The 18,419-nt window shown below is 42.9% G+C and overlaps 1 protein-coding gene across 2 annotated transcripts in view; it reads left to right on the top strand.

Annotated features, from left to right (window-relative positions):
- Nucleotides 1-18,419, top strand: part of SPPL2B (signal peptide peptidase like 2B) — a 118,473-nt gene that overhangs the window by 84,680 nt on the left and 15,374 nt on the right. For both annotated transcript variants that reach the window (XM_054013289.1, XM_054013290.1), the window contains exons 7-13: nucleotides 683-779; nucleotides 1,057-1,173; nucleotides 3,950-4,031; nucleotides 5,435-5,509; nucleotides 5,643-5,705; nucleotides 7,254-7,353; nucleotides 8,861-8,938. In XM_054013289.1, the coding sequence (XP_053869264.1) occupies nucleotides 683-779; nucleotides 1,057-1,173; nucleotides 3,950-4,031; nucleotides 5,435-5,509; nucleotides 5,643-5,705; nucleotides 7,254-7,353; nucleotides 8,861-8,938 (612 nt within the window). The remainder of the gene's footprint in view (nucleotides 1-682; nucleotides 780-1,056; nucleotides 1,174-3,949; nucleotides 4,032-5,434; nucleotides 5,510-5,642; nucleotides 5,706-7,253; nucleotides 7,354-8,860; nucleotides 8,939-18,419) is intronic.

Below are 18,419 nucleotides of genomic sequence, written 5' to 3'. Positions count from 1 at the left end.
ATATGATCACTTCAGAAAGGGACCTGGAAATGTAGCTTGAAAGTTTAATGCACTGAAATGAGCTCCAGCTAATAACCATTAAAGGCTTTGTAGAGCGATATGTTTGTATGCCCCATCTTTATGTAAGGAATGGAATAAGGAAATCCTGTTTTATCAACATATTAATAAAACTGATTAACAAAACCCCACATAGTGACCAGATGAATATGTGACCAGTAAAGTGGTAAAAAGCTGTCCATTTTTTGGTGTAATTTAATGACAGACAGCTAAATATTTGCAAGATACAGCTTCTTGTCTATTAATAACTGCATGCAACAAAGTCTATTGCGTAAGAACAAATGGGCAACTAATAGAGGATGAGCTAGATAGATTTCAACAATATTTGAGTAGTAAGAGACCTTGGGTGCAAACAGTAATACTTCAGAATCCCCTTGGGAGTTTAATCTTTTATCTATAAAACTGTAAACAACCTCTTCCCTGCCTCACCACTGGCTGTTGTGTTGCATGAACAAGTAACTTTTCATTTACCTGAATAATCCCACTAGATCGCAATGATGGCTTTTAATACACTTTTTAATATGGTTTTCTTTTCTCCAGTTTGGGGATATGGAGAGCCACATGGTTGAGATGTGAGGGACAGTGTCTGGTATCCTACCATCACTTATTAATTTTACTCTTTCAGTCTATGTTATTATAGGGATTTTCTGCCTGGCTGCCTCCATTGGTCTCTACAGTTGTCTGTCTCCCTTTGTAAGAAGATTCCCATTGGGGAAGTGCAGGTATTTGACCATTTGCGTACTTTTTAAAGTAAAAAATGTGTTTCATGAAGTCTTAGAGTATGTGATGGTTCCCTTGGGTGTTAGGTCAGAGTTAGACTTGGATTGTTGCTGCATAATTAAAATGTTAAACTGAAAAAGGGTAATTGTGCCAAAAATCAGGAGCAGGTAGGAGTGGTTGTTTTCCAGTATGCCTATATGTTGTTCAAAGCTTTACCTAAAGTACCCTGAATATTCCCTTTGTCTGTTAATGTTTACATGGTATCTTTTCCACTTTCAGAATCCCTGACAACAACTTGCCTTATTTTCACAAGCGTCCGCAGGTCCGGATGTTGCTTCTGGCTGTGTTTTGTATCTCTATTAGTGTGGTTTGGGGAGTCTTCAGAAATGAAGATCAGTAAGTCCAGGCTTTACTTTCCACACTGAGTCACTGTAATACTGAATACTTTGTGTTGTCCAAGAGAACAAGTTAACAGACCCCCTCAAAAGCCTGTTTTTATACTGCTCCAGGATTCAGGAAGGGAGGAGGGGCTGCAGAATTTAGGCAGGTAGAAATTGTCAACCACATCTTCCAGGAACTGAGTACTTCATCTCTGCACTGTACTCTGAGCCCTCTGACCCATGATTCATAAAGCTGTACCTGCTACCAAACCTAGGTTTTCATAGGCACAGCACATTGTGCTGCCACTGGGGTCCTGGGTGGTCTTACACTTTGCAGGGCCTCAGCCTTCCAGAATGGGAATGCAAATTAGACCATGAGGTTCCACTGCTGGGTGGAATGCTCCCCCTCCAATCTCAGTGCTGGTCAGAGATATCCAAATCATGGGCCAGTTCTATATGTGGCTCCAGGTGTTTGTTCAGAATGGTTCATTTGAGCTGTTGTTAAAACCATTACTCATTTGGTATAGATCAGTTAACTACTAATTCTCCTTCGAGTTCTTGTCCGTATGCACGTTCCACTAACAGTGCACATGTGCCTCACACACTCAAGTTCAGAGTCTTTTGGCCAGCAGTATCTGTATGTTAGAACTCTGCAGTGGGACTGGGATACCACGGGTCCCACAGGACCCACTACCATAATAGTGGGAGCGAGTAAAATGTACTTTTTTGCGGGCGGGTTTGAGTGGGCAAAAAAAACTAAACTGCTGTAATTTGTGGGAAAACACCAAATCTCTTGTCAGTTTACCATAAAAATTGTGTCTGAATTCCATTTATATAGATAGATAGATATATTAACTGATGGGTTTTTTTTTTTGTTTTGTTTTATTTTGAAGTAACATGGGAGAATCTCTCTCTCTCTTGCTGGATTTGCAGGATCTAAGGTTTTTGCAGGTGGGAACAGCATAAAAATGCAAGAAACAATGCAGGAATGGCTGGGAGTGGGTATTGCAGGGTGGGATGGGAATGGGATTAGGGGGTTGTACTAGCCAAGATGGGCAGGGATGGTGTCCCTAGCCTCTGTTTGCCAGAAGCTGGGAATGGGCGACGGGATGGATCACTTGATGATTACCTGTTCTGTTCATTCCCTCTGAAGCACCTGGCATTGGCCACTGTCGGAAGATAGGATACTGGGCTAGATGGACCTTTGGTCTGACCAAGTATGGCCGTTCTTATGTTATATTCTAATAGCGTGCTGTAACATTTTTGTATTTTTATGTCTGATTTTGTAAGCAAGTAGTTTTTAAGTGAGGTGAAACTTGGGGTACACAAGACAAATCAGACTCCTGAAAGGGGTACAGTAGTATGGAAAGATTGAGTTAAAGCACTGCAGACCTTTATGGGTATCTCTACACAGCAACTAGACACCTGCAGATGGCCTGTGCCAGCCAACTCGGGTTCGCCAGGCTCAGGCTGCGGGTCTGTTTCATTGCTATGTAGATGTCTGGACTTGGGACATATGGTTGGTTTTTTTCCCAAAGTAAAATTATTCTTGGCTACCTAGAAAATTGGAACGTTAACTGAACTGATATGATCAGGTAAAATGAAAATATTTGGCCCTCTGTAAGAATATAAGCTTTTACAGCATGCAGAGGAGCCAAGATAAGACCCAGTGTCACTTACCTAAATACAGATTGCTGTAGATAACAGTTCCTGTTCTTTTTAATAATGGCAAACTTTTGAGCAGTTCATTTTAAATTATCCCAGTTAGTACATACAGCTGAACCTTAAAAATTGTTACTTAGCTAATTGACAGATCACATTAAGTCCCTCCACAAATACCCCGTGGTCTCTCCCTACTTCTCAGCAAATAGCAGATTGTTGTGATGAGGTCTCATGTTACTAAGAATTCAGTACTGAAGCACATTTGTTGGTATTATTGCAAATAAATAAAGCTAAATTGTATCTGCCAAAATAAATGAACAAAGTACATTTTATAATACAATGTCCTTTTTATTCTCATGTTTGTTACTTCCTTGCTAATCCACAGTAGGTCTGCAGGTAAATTTGCAAAATTGAATTTGGATTAAATACATGCAGAAATATGAAAGTTTTTCCTAGATTGTATCAATATAAGTACATGAAATACCCCAACTTGACATCAGAAATGCATTTTAAATACATAGTATGATGTAGTAGCTCACTATATAAATTATAATTTCTCTTCAGTAGCACTGCAAACAGTAATATCTTTCACAAACACACTAACTTATTGAAAAGGTCTCAGTGATTAAAAACAGTGTACTGGCAATGAATGTTTAATAGTCTTTCTCGGTCTGTTTTGATGTCCAGGTTCTAGGCTGTTGACAGAAAATGGAGGAGGGGTATGTGGGTAGAAGACAACCAGGGCCGGCTCTAGGCACCAGCATTCCAAGTGTACTTTTTGCTTGGGGCGGCAAAAAACCTGGAGCTGGCCCTGAAGACAACTACAGAAGTTAATTGGTTTTCATAGACTTAATTGGCATGCACAAAATGCACCGTTTCTACTACAATTTTCCTTATTGTCATAACAGATAAGGCACTAAGTACTAAATTTTACATCTGTCTCAGTTTTTTAGCCTATTATAAAGGTTAATTCAAAAGAGAGAAAAAGACAACACTAATAATGTGTCTATGTAGCATGCGTTCTTTGCCCAAGTTGGTGGTAAGCAACTATTCCTAATGTGGTTGAGAGCCTGATTTGGATTGGCTCTTTTTGTGCCTCCTGCAGGAAAGTAACGTTCTTGTCTCTCTAGGTGGGCATGGGTTCTGCAAGATGCTCTGGGAATCGCCTTCTGCCTTTACATGTTGAAAACAATCCGCCTACCTACATTCAAGGTACGGAAACAGTGCAAGTGCCAAAATAAAGAACCTGCTCAGACATGGTGTGTAAAAGGGCAGTTTTTGATTACACAAATTGATTTGGAAACACATTTCTGGTTTTAACTGGTGCTGTTCGTGGATTGGGGCAAACATGGACAAAGAAATTTAAGAAATCAAATGGCTTGACATTCAGTAGAGAGCTGGCCACTAACAGAAAATAGCCCCTATCTGAAAGTACCAACTACTATCATATAAGTGTGAGGTAAGACTTTGGGAAAGGGGTGTCCATGGAGGAATAGGATAAAGGGATAAGCGCGAAATGTGCTTGTGCCCTCTCCACCATTGATGCAGTACTCCGCTTTAGACTCTTCCATAGCTTTCAGATTCATGGAGACAAAAAGACACTTGAAGGGCCAGAGTATTCATATTGGATCTTGGACTAGCCAAGTGCGTAAGTGGAGTAAGATTTGTACCTGTTGAGGTTGCTGGATTATCTTTCTAGACGGACATCTACAAATGTCTTGAATCTTGATGTCTGATCAGGATGGCCCTTTCCAGAGCCCCCAGCATAGTTCTTTACGCCTCAGACTGTTACATTTAGAAGAGCTTCTGAAGGAGAAAAGAAAAGCGAACCCATCATTTCACAGTGCAGTCCCTCATGAATGTTCTTTAATTTTTGTAAAATTCATCATTAGAGCTTTCATTTGTCTATGAAGAGTTTGTTCCCATGATGCAGATTCCCTCGATGATATATCCCTGTTGTATTACACCTTTTTGTATCCTGGCAACATTCCCATTGTTTGGACTACATAAACAAACACGCAGTAGGGGTGTGGAATGTGCTTTGGTTTTTATGGGTGCCATGTCTCTGAATTGGGTACTATCCCAGATCTTAACTTTCCTCTTCCTTTCAGTGGAATGTTTGTGTCCTCCAGCTGATCATTCTGGGTCAGACTGATCCCTCCATCTCTTACTGTAAGCGGCTGCCATAGCCGATTTTCTCACTGGGCTAGGAAGATGGGCAACTTGACTTTGTGTAAACTACTGTCAGAGGCCCAGCAAGGATTGGCCAGTGTTATAGCTACTGTGGTCTAGCAGAATCTGTCCTCCAGAGCTTTCCCATAATTCCGAACAAATCAAAATTGCAGCATATTTAGACTTCATAGAGCAAGCATATTTCATGGCAGGAATTCTATTGGGAGGAAGTGTACAGTGTCATGTCTGAAGGATAACACAGTTATACATTGTGTGCAGGGACATATGATATATTTGTGCAGAGTTGAATTCAGGGAAAATACATGGGTATATTGAATAAATCTTGGAAACTGAATACTCTTGAACTGCTAACTGTAAATTTATTTCCATTAGCTAGCACAGAGTACATAAAATAGCCACTGAAGCTCTCATCTTTCCCCCAGGGTTGCACCTTGCTCCTGATGGTTCTTTTTGTGTATGATGTGTTCTTCGTATTCATCACACCTTTTCTAACAAAGGTATGTACAGTGTGTCTCCAGTACTTGCTGTTCAGAATAGACTGTAACCCAACAGCATATTTCTATGTGTGTTCTTAAATTATCCAGACATGCTGACTGAAATGCCGGTTTACAATTTCCCCTCTTTTTTTAGACAGGGCAGAGTATAATGGTGGAGGTGGCCACAGGCCCGACTGACTCTGCCACTCATGAAAAGGTACTGTATGCATTTTGAAAATGAGACTATCTACCAGCTATTAATCTCTGAGGCTTTCAACTTCTGAAAGGGTCAGATCACAAAGAGCTGCTGAAATGGCCTGGCACTTCTAGGGCTGCTTGTTTCAAAAGCATTTGGCGTGGAAATATAAAGCACTGCAGAGTTTCATGGGAATCCACAGCATTCTCAGAAGTAGAATTTTAAGTAACTTTCTGCAGTAGGTCCAATGTGGTCACATCTTGAATTGTAAGTTTTCAGTGCAGGGAAATTTATGTGCCACTGTATTTGCAAAGAACTGTGTAAACATCATAATGATTAATGTTGTTAATATCTGCTGAAGTAGGTGTATTTCTTCCATTTCCGTGATCAGAACAATATGTGCACTACCATGACATGAAAAAGCACAGTGTAGTAAGGAAGATAAGGCTTTTGGTGTGCAGAGCAATGAGTGGCACAAGCTATTCATCACTTACATAGTTCATTTAAATGATTTTTATTTAAGTTAAAAAAATCTTCAAGCAGTACATGGTTTTTTTCCAAAGATTTTAAGAAAGTCACTGAACTCTGGTGGAAGTCACTGTCTAAGCACCTAGAATCAAAGTTTGTTGAAATGCTCAGCTAACTTTTGGGAGGAATAGTCTCCTCTGCAGGTGCAGAAGAGTGTTTCCTCATTTTGGTTTATTCAACTAGTTCAGTTCAATGACTAGTTAATTCAAAGCTGAGAAACCAAATGAGAGTTGAAAAAGTAGGAAAGCTTGTTTTCTTTTTCCCATCTATGAATTAAAATAAGAGGTAAGACAATGAGATCTACTAGTTCTAAAATCTTGAAGAGACATGGTGACCAGAAACAATCAGTTCAGTTCACTAACTACAGATAATACTTCCTTTGTTTAATAAAAGAGTTAGTTTTAAATGCAAAACATGTTTTGTTAAGGAAAAAAAAGTAAGTTTATATATCCAGCACATTTGAGGTAGTTTTATTTAACTAGGTAAAATATATTTTAAATGCTTGGGTTTGGGGTTTTTAATTGAATTCCAGTTTCTACACAAATGTAGCTTGACAAAAATTCCAAGTTTTAAAAAAAAAATCATCTAGTAAATAAGAAGTGCATGATTCACCATTTTCTAGTATAATAATAAAAAATGTAAAACTTAAGAATCTGAATAGATGAATGGGAAGCAATATAATTCTTAAATAAATGTATATAGCTACAATGTATCCCCCTGATTAGCAAAAAATACCAAATTATACGAACCATTGAGAACCAACTTTTCTTTAGGAAAATAATTACAAAATACAAATGTTCAGCAGGATTAAAATCAATGATTTAAAGCAAGATTTTCTGCTTGGTGATTTTAATCAGTCCACCCTGTTCAAGGGAGCTCAGTAAAATGAAAAATAACGCTCAGATAATACTCACTCATATATGTAGGTTTCATATGTTTAAAGTCTGCATACCCAGTATGACAAGACAGACATGTATTTGGTACTGTTAGTACATGGGTGAAACCTTTCTACTTTATAAAATGTCTTCTCTCATTTCCAAGCTCCCCATGGTCCTGAAGGTTCCAAGACTGAACTTTTCACCATTGGCTCTTTGTGATAGGCCTTTTTCCCTCCTAGGATTTGGAGACATCTTAGTTCCAGGTATTTCTGATTGTTTGCCTAAGCAATATGATGCAAAGGGAAAAGTTCTTATTGACACATCTCCCTTCTCCCTGAGTTCCCACTCCCAAGTGGTAAATTTGACCTGATCTCTCCCAAGCTGGCGTATTCATAAACATATCCATTTTTCCTTTGGCTCTGCTCTGTTTGTTTTTCTTAATAGACAAGTTAAATGAGAAGAATCTACATGAATTTGGTGTTATGATGAGACTTGTGCATCCAGGGAAGTCAAGAAATATAAAGGGGTGCAGGCCATGGTTGGCTTGTGTCCTGAAACATGAGCATTTATACTCTTAAATTTTGAATTCTAGCTAATGAAACTGGATGCTTTTATTAACCATATCAATAGCTGATATTTTAATTGTGCTAACTTTTAGCCTTAATGATCTCTTGTTTCACTGGGTACACAGGATAATTGTGTTTTGTGTATTTTTTTTTTAATCCCCTTAGAGTTTTAAATTTGTGGCCTTTCAGTTTCATTGGTTTGAAATTTGAAATTAATTCAAAATTGTTAGTTTTTTTTTTCCATTTCACCAAAATTGATACACTCATTTTTGAATAATGTATACATTTTTTTAAGTTTATTATAGTCCTGTAAGAAATTTTGCACACAGATAACAGTGAGAGAAGATAGTAATGTCACAACTGGCTTGTCTAATTGATCTTTCTGGGATCTAAGTAGTAAGTGGACTTTCAAGAAAATGTGTACAATAGGTATGTGGGTGAGGTAATATCTTTTATTGGACCAACTTCTGAGAGAGACAAGTTTTGAGCTTACACAGAGCTCTACTTGATAACCCAGGGACCCCCCCTGAAGAAGAGCTCTGTGTAAGCTCAAAAGCTTGTCTCTCTCACCAATAGAAGCTGGTCCAATACAAGATATTATCTCACCCACCTTCTCTCACTAATATCCTGGGACCTACAATGGAGATGAGCGTTAATGAGGAAAATTTCATATGCACATTCTGAACTCTGCTATTCATATTTTGATTATTAATTGGAGATGTTGTCAAGTCTGCTGAAGAAAATTTGAGTTGTTAATAATTTGGGCTGCTCTGTACAGTAATATGGCCCAGATCTTGAACTGAGCCTTAAGGACACAGATATAAGCCATAAATTACCACTATATGCACTAATATAGAAATCTACAATGCAAAGGGCACAAGTTATGGTTGCGGTCACTGTTAATGCTGCTTGTATGCAGTTCTTTACATTGCATATGGACTGTCTGTTGTTTACTGGAGTAATGTTTACTTACAGATGTCAAGTTTCTTATTCAGTAGTTTATGTAGAAGTGCATATCTTCTGTTCCATGAGTTGTGCATTCTCGTGAATCATATCAGGATGGTAGGGCACAGCTTATTAGGCAGGAAATCTAGCACACTGGTGGGCCATCTTATAAACACCTAGATAGGGCACTACATTCTGTGCGTCTTACAATTAGTGTGTATGTGTTTAAAAACTGCTTAACTTTTCTTTACTTCCCTAGGCTTACTGGTAGCCTACTGCCATAGATTTGATATTCAGGTGCAATCCTCCAGAGTCTATTTTGTAGCCTGCACTATAGGTAAGTATGAGCCTGGTATTTCTACACAGCAGCTAGTGCAGTCCCTGGAAAAGCAAAGCCGGAGCTCTCATATTACAGAGCTTGCTTTTCAACTCTTATCTTGTTTTCAACAATCAAGCAGTGAAGCAGTTTAAAATAAATAAATAAAAACTGTACTACTTTTGAGGTTAGACCTTCGAACCCTAGCTCATCTAGCATAACACATGTCTGAGCTGCTTTACTTGTCCAAACTAGAAAGTAAGCCCTTTGTTATGATTTACACCATCACCACAACCCTTTGGTTGAATTACAGTGGTTTTATGTATGCTTGGGATACACTTATTCTTTCTTATCACTGTAATTTTCTTGTTAGTGAACCTTTCAAATTGTATTTATTATATGAGAGAATTCAAGTTTAGTGCTTGTCGTCTTGACTTCAGTCCTAAACTGTGTGTCTGCAAAAAATCTGTAATTGACCTCTGTTAAATTAAATTAAATTGTGGAGACGATAGTGTCTTCATAGATACTATTAGCTTTCTTTTAAAAGTCTGATTTTTTTTTTTTTTTTTTTTTTTGGACAACACTGAGGGCAGGTCTACACTAAAAGTGCTACAAAGCACTTTCCCATCAGCATAATTACACCACCTCCATGAGAGACAAAAGCTGTGTTGGTGTGGACAGCGCTTAAGTCGCTGTAACTTGCATTGCTCAGGGGGGTGTCTTTTTCACACTCCGAGTGATGTAAGTTAGATCGACAATCGGTAGTCTAGACCTGCCCTCAGTTGATTGACTAACCCAGTGAGCTGCAACTTATCCTTTGTGGTTCTCTGCTGATGGAGGGGGAAGAAAGTTTCTTCAAATTTGAGATAGAGATAAGGCATTTTAAAATGATGATCTGAAAAATTTGGAGGTTCACTTTCAGGAAAGGTTGTGAATGATTTTGCCACCTCCTAATTTGATAAAACTTTGCCTCAAAGCTCAATTTTTTATTTTGCCCTGCATTAGGAGTGATGTCTGACACTTTTGGGAGGCTGTTGGGTTAGTTGACTTTTGGCTTTATTCAGTACATTTCATCTAACCCTAATAACTGATGACATCGAGAAAGCTGAAGTGCTTAATGCTTCTTTTGCTTCAGTTTTCACTAAAAAGTTCATGATGACCAGATACTCAACAAAATACCCGTCGGCGGAAGGAATGCAAGCCAAAATAGGGAAAGAACAAGTTAAACAATATTTAGATAAGTTAGATATAGTCATGTCTTTGGAGAACAGGATTATAATTCAAAATGATCTGGACAAACTGGAGAAATGGTCTGAAGTCAATAGGATAAAATTCAATAAGGACAAATGCAAAGTACTCCACTTAGGAAGGAACAATCAGTTGCACACATACAAAATGGGAAATGACTGCCTATGAAGGAGTACTGCTGAAAAGGATCTGGGGGCCATAGTGGACCACAAGCTAAATATGATTCAAGAGTGTAACACTGTTGCAAAAAAAGCAAACATCTTCCTGGGATGTATTAGCAGGAGTGTTGTAAGCAAGACATGCGACGTAATTCTTCTGCTCTATTCCGCACTGATTAGGCCTCAACTGGAGTATTGTGTCCAGTTCTGGGTGCCACATTTCAGGAAAGATGTGGACAAATTGGAGAAAGTCCAGAGAAGAACAACAAAAATGATTAAAGGCTAGAAAACATGACCTATGAGGGAAGATTGAAAAAATTGGGTTTGTGTAGTCTAGAAAAGAGAAGACCGAGAGGGGACATAAGAGTTTTCAAGTACCTAAAAGGTTATTACAAGGAGGAGGGAGAAAAAATATTGTTCTTAACTTCTGAGGATAGGACAAGAAGCAATGGGCTTAAATTGCTGCAAGAGAGGTTTAGGTTGGACATTAGAAAAAACTTCGTAACTGTCAGGGTGGTTAAGCACTAGAATAAATTGCCTAGGGAGGTTGTGAAATCTCCATCATTGGGGATTTTTAAGAGCAGGTTATACAAACACCTGTCAGGGATGGTCTAGATCAGGCCTGCACAACTTGTAAAGCTGCGAGGGCCATATTACTCCAAAGAAAACAGCTGAGGGCCGAACCCCCCCCCCGGCCTTGCCGAAACCCCCCCCCAGCGCTACCCAGCCCCCCCCCGAAACACAACACCCCCCACAGTGCCGCCCGCCCCGCGGAAACAACCCCCAGCGCTGCCCAGCCCCCCCTGAAACTTCCCCCCCCCCGCGCTGCCCGCCCCGCGGAAACAACCCCCAGCGCTGCCCAGCCCCCCCGAAACTCCCCCCCCCCCCCCAGCGCTGCCCGCCCCGCGGAAACAAACCCTCCTTCCCCAGCACAACTGGGGAAGGGGGGAGGGATAGCTCAGTGGTTTGAGCATTGGCCTGCTAAATCCAGGGTTGTGAGCTCAATCCTTGAGGGGGCCACTTAGGGATCCGGGACAAAAATCAGTCCTTGGTCCTGCTAGTGAAGACAGGGGGCTGGACTCAATGACCTTTCAAGGTCCCTTCCAGTTCTAGGAGATAGGATATCTCCATTAATTTAAAAAACAGCAGTATTGAACCTTTGTAATATGTTATAGTGGGCTCCTAAGGTAGTATAATTAAGGTAAAAGAAAAATGTCTTGGAGCAAGGAGCAATGGTCTCAAGTTGCAGTGGGGGAGGTCCAGGTTGGATATCAGGAAAAACTATTTCACTAGGAGGGTGGTGAAACACTGGAATGCGTTACCTAGGGAGGTGGTGGAGTCTCCTTCCTTGGAGGTTTTTAAGGCCCGGCTTGACAAAGCCCTGGCTGGGATGATTTAGCTGGGAATTGGTCCTGCTTTGAGCAGGGGGTTGGACTAGATGACCTCTTGAGGTCCCTTCCAACTCTGATATTCTATGATTCTATGATTCTTTTTGCTAGAAGTAGAATAAGATCTTCCCCCCACTTTGTAATCAATTGCCCTGTTGAATGAATGAAAGGTAGGCATGGAAGGCAGCACCTACAGACAGCTGCAACCCTTGGAGAGGGGATGGGAGCCAGACCAGATCAGTAGACCAGGTCAGCCATCAAGTCACTGCTTGCCTCCTCAACCCCCCTCCCGCACTGCCGGCTCACCTGCACCTCCGCCCCTGCCCGCCCGCTCGCCTCCTCATTCCCCACCCCCTCGGCTCGCCTACTCACTCCCTGCCACTGCCCACTCGCCTCCTTGGCCCCCCTCCCTCACTGGCCGCTTTCCTACTCACCCCCCGCGGGCCGCACAGTGAACCCACCTACTCACCCCATGCGGGCCACACAGTGAGCCCACACGAGCCGCATGCGGCCCCCGGGCCACATGTTGTGCAGGCCTGGCCTAGATAATACTCAGTCCTGCCATGAGTGCAGGGGACTGGACTAGATGACCTCTCGAGGTCCCTTCCAGTCCTATGATTCTATGTCAGCAGAGCCTGATGAAATTCATCCTGTAGTACTTAAGGAACTAGCTGAAGCAGTCTTGGAGCTGTTAGCAATTACCTTTGAGTACTCCTGGAGGACGGAAAAAGTTCCAGAAGACTGGAGATGGGCAAACATAGTATCTATCTTTAAAAAGGGGAACAAGGAGGAAGCATGGAATTATAGACCAGGCAGCCTGACTTCAACACCTGGAAAGATACTGGAGCAAATTATTAAACAATCCGTTTGTAAGTACCTGGAAGATAATAGGGTTATAAGGAATAGTCAGCATAGATTTGTCAAGAACAAATAATGCCAAACCAACTTAATTTCCTTCTTTGATAGGATTACTGACCTAGTGGATGGGGGAAAGCAGTAGTGATATACCTTCATTTTAGAAGTTTGACATTGTTCCACATGACATTCTCATAAGCATATTCTTTACATGAAATTACTATAAGTTATCAATAGTTTGCTGGCAAATTGGAGGGGCACATCTAGTAGGGTCCTGCAGGGATTGATCCTGGGTGCAGTGCTGTTCAATAGTTTCATTAATGACTTGGATAATGGTGTAAAGAGTATGCTTATAAAATCTGCAGATTACACTGAGCTGGGAGGGGTTGCAAGCACTTTGGAGGACAGGTTCAAAATTCAAAATGACCTTGACAAATTGGAGAATTGGTCTAAATTCAACATGATGAAATTCAGTAAAGACAAGTGCAGAGTACTTCACTAAGGCCTTGTCTTCACTTACCGGAGGGTCCGGCGGCACGCAATCGATGTTCTGGGATCGATTTATCGCGTCTGGTCATGCACATGTACTATTAAGGTACACCCTGCTCTGAGTGTACCTTAATAGTACATGTGCATGACCAGTCTCCTCAGTTCCTTCTCTACTGTTCCTGGCCTGAGACGGAGCTCAGCAGACTCGTTAGAGAATTTCTTCTCTCCCTTGTTCAACTTGTTTTCCCTCTTAGTTTAGCTTACCAGTAATAGTTAGGTATCCTTTTCCCGTCTCTCTCGTCTCTTTAAAAAAAAAAAAAATTTTTTTTGTTCCTGTCAGCACAGCTGCTTGCAACATGCCTTGCTCTCCAGGTTTTAAGCGCTGCTCTAACTGTAATGATGCCATCCCTCTTTCAGATTTGTTAGTCTCTAAGGTGCCACAAGTACTCCTGTTCTTCTTTCAGATGGCCATTCTAAATGTATTAAATGTTTGGGGGAGTCCCACATCCCCCAAAAGTGTGTCCACTGCAGCAAGTTGAAATCCAGGGCACACAAAGACAGGGAGCTGTGGCTAAAACTGCTCCTGCTGCAAAAATCTCTCGGACGAGCCTCAGACCCGGGCCCTGACTCTGCGGTACACCGTAGCCCCCTGCTTTAAAGAGACAAAAGAAAACTTCAGAAAAACATCAGTCTCTCTCACCTGCAAAGGGTATTCGCAGGGATAAGCCTTCTCCAGGGACTACTTCCCTCCCCGCGCTCCCCCAGCTGAGTATCTTTGATGCACCGGGCTCCTCTGGCACCATGCGAAACCCACCTGCGGCTGCAGCGGTCACACAAACCTCCAGTGCCAAGGCTTCAGGCTTTGTTGCCTGTCTCTCACATGGCACTGTTCGGCACCACAATGGAAGCGGTGCCGACACATACTAGCCTGCCTGACCCCCTGCAGGCTCCTCTCACTTTCCCCGCACCGTCTGCCTTTGAACTATCCAGCAGTGACAGAACGCTCAGTGCAGAGGAATCCCTCCTCACAACAAATTCCTCTTGCTCAGTTCTTCCCTCACAGAGGCACTGCAGCATGGCAGTTCACACACTCAAGGGACCTCCTGGTGTCACCTATCTTGCAATCACCCCTACTTAACACCTACTTCTCTCCGGACCCTCAGGCAAGGTCCGCACAGCTTTCCTCCAATGATGAGCAATCTGGGCTGTAGGGAGAATTTTCACCTTATCAGATCTCCCATCCACAGTCCCCAGTCAAGATAGGTCATAGAAAAGCTGCCTCGTCCTACTCTGAGGGTCCTGCCCCATGGTGCATTAACCCCTGGATGGTACCACCCATGCCCTTCCCACCACAGTGGCAATATTAGACTCCATGGGCTCCTTATACTCAGGACCATACTCGTTATACCAATGCAGCCAGGCATGAGGCCTGCTCGATACCATCAGCTGACAACTCTGCCACTGACTCCAGACACCAGGCAGCCCTGTCACAAGAGCAAGCACGGCCTGCCTCTAACCCGGTAGAACCAGGTGTTCCGCCTGATGAATCATTGCTTCCGCCGCCTCCTCCGACGTCTTCGGACGACTTCTCAAAATTTCAAGGCCTGTTTAAAAGAGCTGCCAGTGAGCTATGAATTAACCCGGAGGAAGTTCCTGAACAGCAGCATGAGCTAACTGACATCCTGCAGCCCTCTTCCTCTTCTAGAATTGCATTACCTATCAACGCAGCCTTTTTAGAACCTGCCAAGGCCATTTGACAAACCCCGACTGCAAGCCTGCCTACCTGTAAGAGAGCAGACCGAAAGTACTTTATTCCTTCCAAAGGCTCAGAATTCCTTTTCACTCACTCAGTGCCAAACTCGCTGGTAGTAGATGCAGTTAACCAAAAGAACAAACACCATTTTCCCCACTCCACTCCCTCCGATAAGGACAGTAAGCAAGTAATTTGCTCGGGCATAAGGTATACGCTTCTTACACGTTGCAGTTTCGCATTGCTAATTATACAGCTGTTCTAGCAAAGTACAACCACAAAACTTACAATAAATTCATGGACTTTATTAATCACATTCCAGAAGAAAAGAAACAGTTTACAGCCATAGTTTCCAAGGGACAAATCATCTCCCGCACTGCTCTTCAAACTGCCCTTGATGTGGCCAATACAGCGGCACGGTCCACTGCCACAGCAGTTGTGATGCGTCGAGGGTCATGGCTCTCGTCGTCTTCCTTTCCCCGGGAGGTCCAAAGTATCACTGAGGATCTCCCCTTCGACAGTGACAAACTATTTGCCTCCACCACAAATGACGTACTCCACTCCATGAAGGACTCCAGGGCAACTCTTTGGTCTTTAGGAATTCAAACCCCCTATGACCAGAAGATGACAATATAGATACCAGTCTTACCAGCGACCATGCTACCTCACATACACCCAGCAATTCCATAGATCTCACGAGCAACAGCAACAACAGCAACGTCAGAGATCCAGATACCAATGCCACCGTCCCAACTCCTTGGCAGCATCTCAACCCCCTCCAACCAATAAGCAAATTCTATACCCTTGGTTGAGGGTATAGAAAACAATATTCCTACTTCAGCGCTTACACCGCCTGCCCCTATTTTTGGTCACAGCCTACGCCCATTCTCCCATCAATGGCGCAATATTACCAACGACAAGTGGGCTTTAGAGGTCCTCACAGTTGGCTATTCTATCCCTTTCCTCTCCCCACCTGCCACCACCCACCCACCCTCCCCGTCCCTCTTCAGGGACCCCTCTCACAAGCAATTGTTCCTCCAAGAAGTACAACATCTCCTTCGATTGGGGGCAGTGGATATCGTTCCTGAACAGCACAGAGGGAAAGGTTTCTACTCCCACTACTTCTTAACAGAAAAGAAAACCGGAGGGATGGCGACCAATCCTCACCTCAGGCAGCTAAACAAATTTATCAAAAAGCAAAAGTTCAAAATGGGATTACCCTCACCACTGTAATCCCAGTGCTGGAGCAGGGCGATTGATTTTCAGCCCTCGACCTAGAGGACGCTTATTTTCATGTGACTATTCACCCAGCCCACAGACGTTTTCTTCGTTTTACCCTCGGTTTGACACATTTTCAATACAGAGTCTTGCCTTTCGGCCTATCTATCGCCCCCTGAGTTTTCTCCAAACTCCTAGCCATGGTTACTGGCCACCTCAGGAAATGGGGTTATAATATTTCCTTACCTCGACGATAGTCTTCTCAAAGCCTCAACGGTCGACGAAGCGCTTCGATCCACGCAGCTTACAGTCACTTGCTTCCTTTCCCTTGGCCTGCAAATAAACAAAAACAAATCCACCTTATCTCTTACCCAACAACTGGAGTTCATAGGAGCGTACTTTGATTCCCGAAGGGGAATAGCGTTGCTCCCACTTGATCATTTCAACACCATAAAACTCCTGGTTACAAAACTTCACAACAGTCCCCAGGTGACTGCATGAGACTGCCTGCAACTATTAGGCCACATGGCCTCGTGTACTTTCGTGGTCAAAAATGCACGCCTATACACGAGGTGCTTCCAAGCTTGGTTAGCCACAGTTCACAGACCGAACGTACACGCTCCAAACAAGCCTCTATCCATACCCTTCAGAATCAAAGACTCCCTCTGATGGTGGACAGTTCTCTCCAACCTCTGCTCAGGAGTCCCCTTTCTCCAGGACTCCCCATCACTCATGAGTACCAACGCATCCCTCACAGGATGGGGAGCGCACATGTCCCACCAAAGCCTCCCTACATATAAACGTCCTAGAACTGCAAGCCATATGCAATGCCTGCTGTCACTTCCTCCTATTTATTCAGAACCAACATGTTCAGATAATGACCGACAACATCACATGCATGTTCTATGTCAACAGGCATGGAGGGGCTCATTCTCATTCGCTTTGTACAGAAGCCATAAAGCTCTGGAATTGGTGCCTCACAAACAACATCCAGATATCAGCCGCCTATCTTCCCGGGGCCCTGAATACCACCGCGGACGAACTAAGCCAGTGGTTCTCAAACTTGTCCTGGTGACTCCTTTCACACAGCAAGTCTGAGAGTGTAACCCCCTTTATAAATTAAAAACGCTTTTTATATTTAACAGTATTATAAATGCTGGAGGTGAAGCGGGGTTTGGGGTAGACGCTGACAGCTCGCGAGCCCCCATATAATAACCTCATGACCCCCTGAGGGGTCTTGACCCCCAGTTTGAGAAGCCCTGAACTAAGCAGACATTTTCCCTGGGATACGAATGGGAGATAAACGACATGATGATAAGCAATATATTCCGCGTTTGGGGCTATCCAACCATGGACCTCTTTGCGACTGCAAAGAACAAGAAATGTCCCGAATTTTGCTCCAGAGAGGGATTGGGCAAACATTCCCTAGGGAGATGCATTCCTGATCTTATGGGCTCAACACTTAATGCATGCTTTTCCCCCAATACCAGTTCTTCACAGAGTTCTGACAAAGATACGAACAGATCCTGCCAGGGTAATTCTGATTGCCCCATCGTGGCCCAGACAACCATGGTTTCCGTTCCTCACCAGAATGTCAATTCGCCCACCGATTTCATTGCCCCTTACTCCGAATCTCCTATCACATCAACACGACCGATTTCTTCACCCCAACCTGTCCATGCTTCACCTCAAAGCTTGGTTCCTACATGGTTCTTCCAAAATGAACTAGCATGCTCTGAGCAGGTTCAAAGAGTGTTCCTACATAGCAGAACACAATCTACTCACATCACCTATCTCCAAAAGTGGAAATGATTCACACAATGGTGCTCAACGAAACAACTCCCTCCTACTTCTGTACCTCTTCTGCCCATACTTGACTACCTATTAGACCTTTAAACAATTTGGCCTTTCTTTCAGCTCCATCAAGGTCCACTTAGCTGCTATTACAACTTTTCATTACAAGATCAACGATACCTCTGTTTTTGCTCATCCAATCACCAAGCGTTTTCTCAAAGGGCTCCAATCCCTATACCCGGACATTAAACCTCCTACCTCTCCGTGGGACCTTCACTTAGTCTTATCCTGCTTCACTCAACAACCATTCGAGCCCCTAGCCACTTGCTCCCTCTTATACCTCTCTATGGAAACAGCATTCTTAGTGGCAATCACCTCCACCGGACATGCAGGACAAATAGCAGCTCTCATGGCGGACACACTGTACACACTACTTTTTAAGGACAAGATTATCCTCCGACTACACCCCAAATTTCTTTCAAAGGTGCATTCGTTATTCCACATCAATGAGCCAATACACCTACCAACCTTCTTTCCTAAATCACATGCAAACTCTTTTGAATCCACAATGCGTACGTTAGATGTACGCAGTGCTTTGTCCT

This window comes from Malaclemys terrapin, chromosome 24 (assembly GCF_027887155.1).
Source record: "Malaclemys terrapin pileata isolate rMalTer1 chromosome 24, rMalTer1.hap1, whole genome shotgun sequence".
NCBI lineage: Eukaryota > Metazoa > Chordata > Testudines > Emydidae > Malaclemys > Malaclemys terrapin.
The sequence above is the reverse complement of the archived record's forward strand: the minus strand, read 5'-3'. Positions and strand labels throughout refer to the sequence as shown.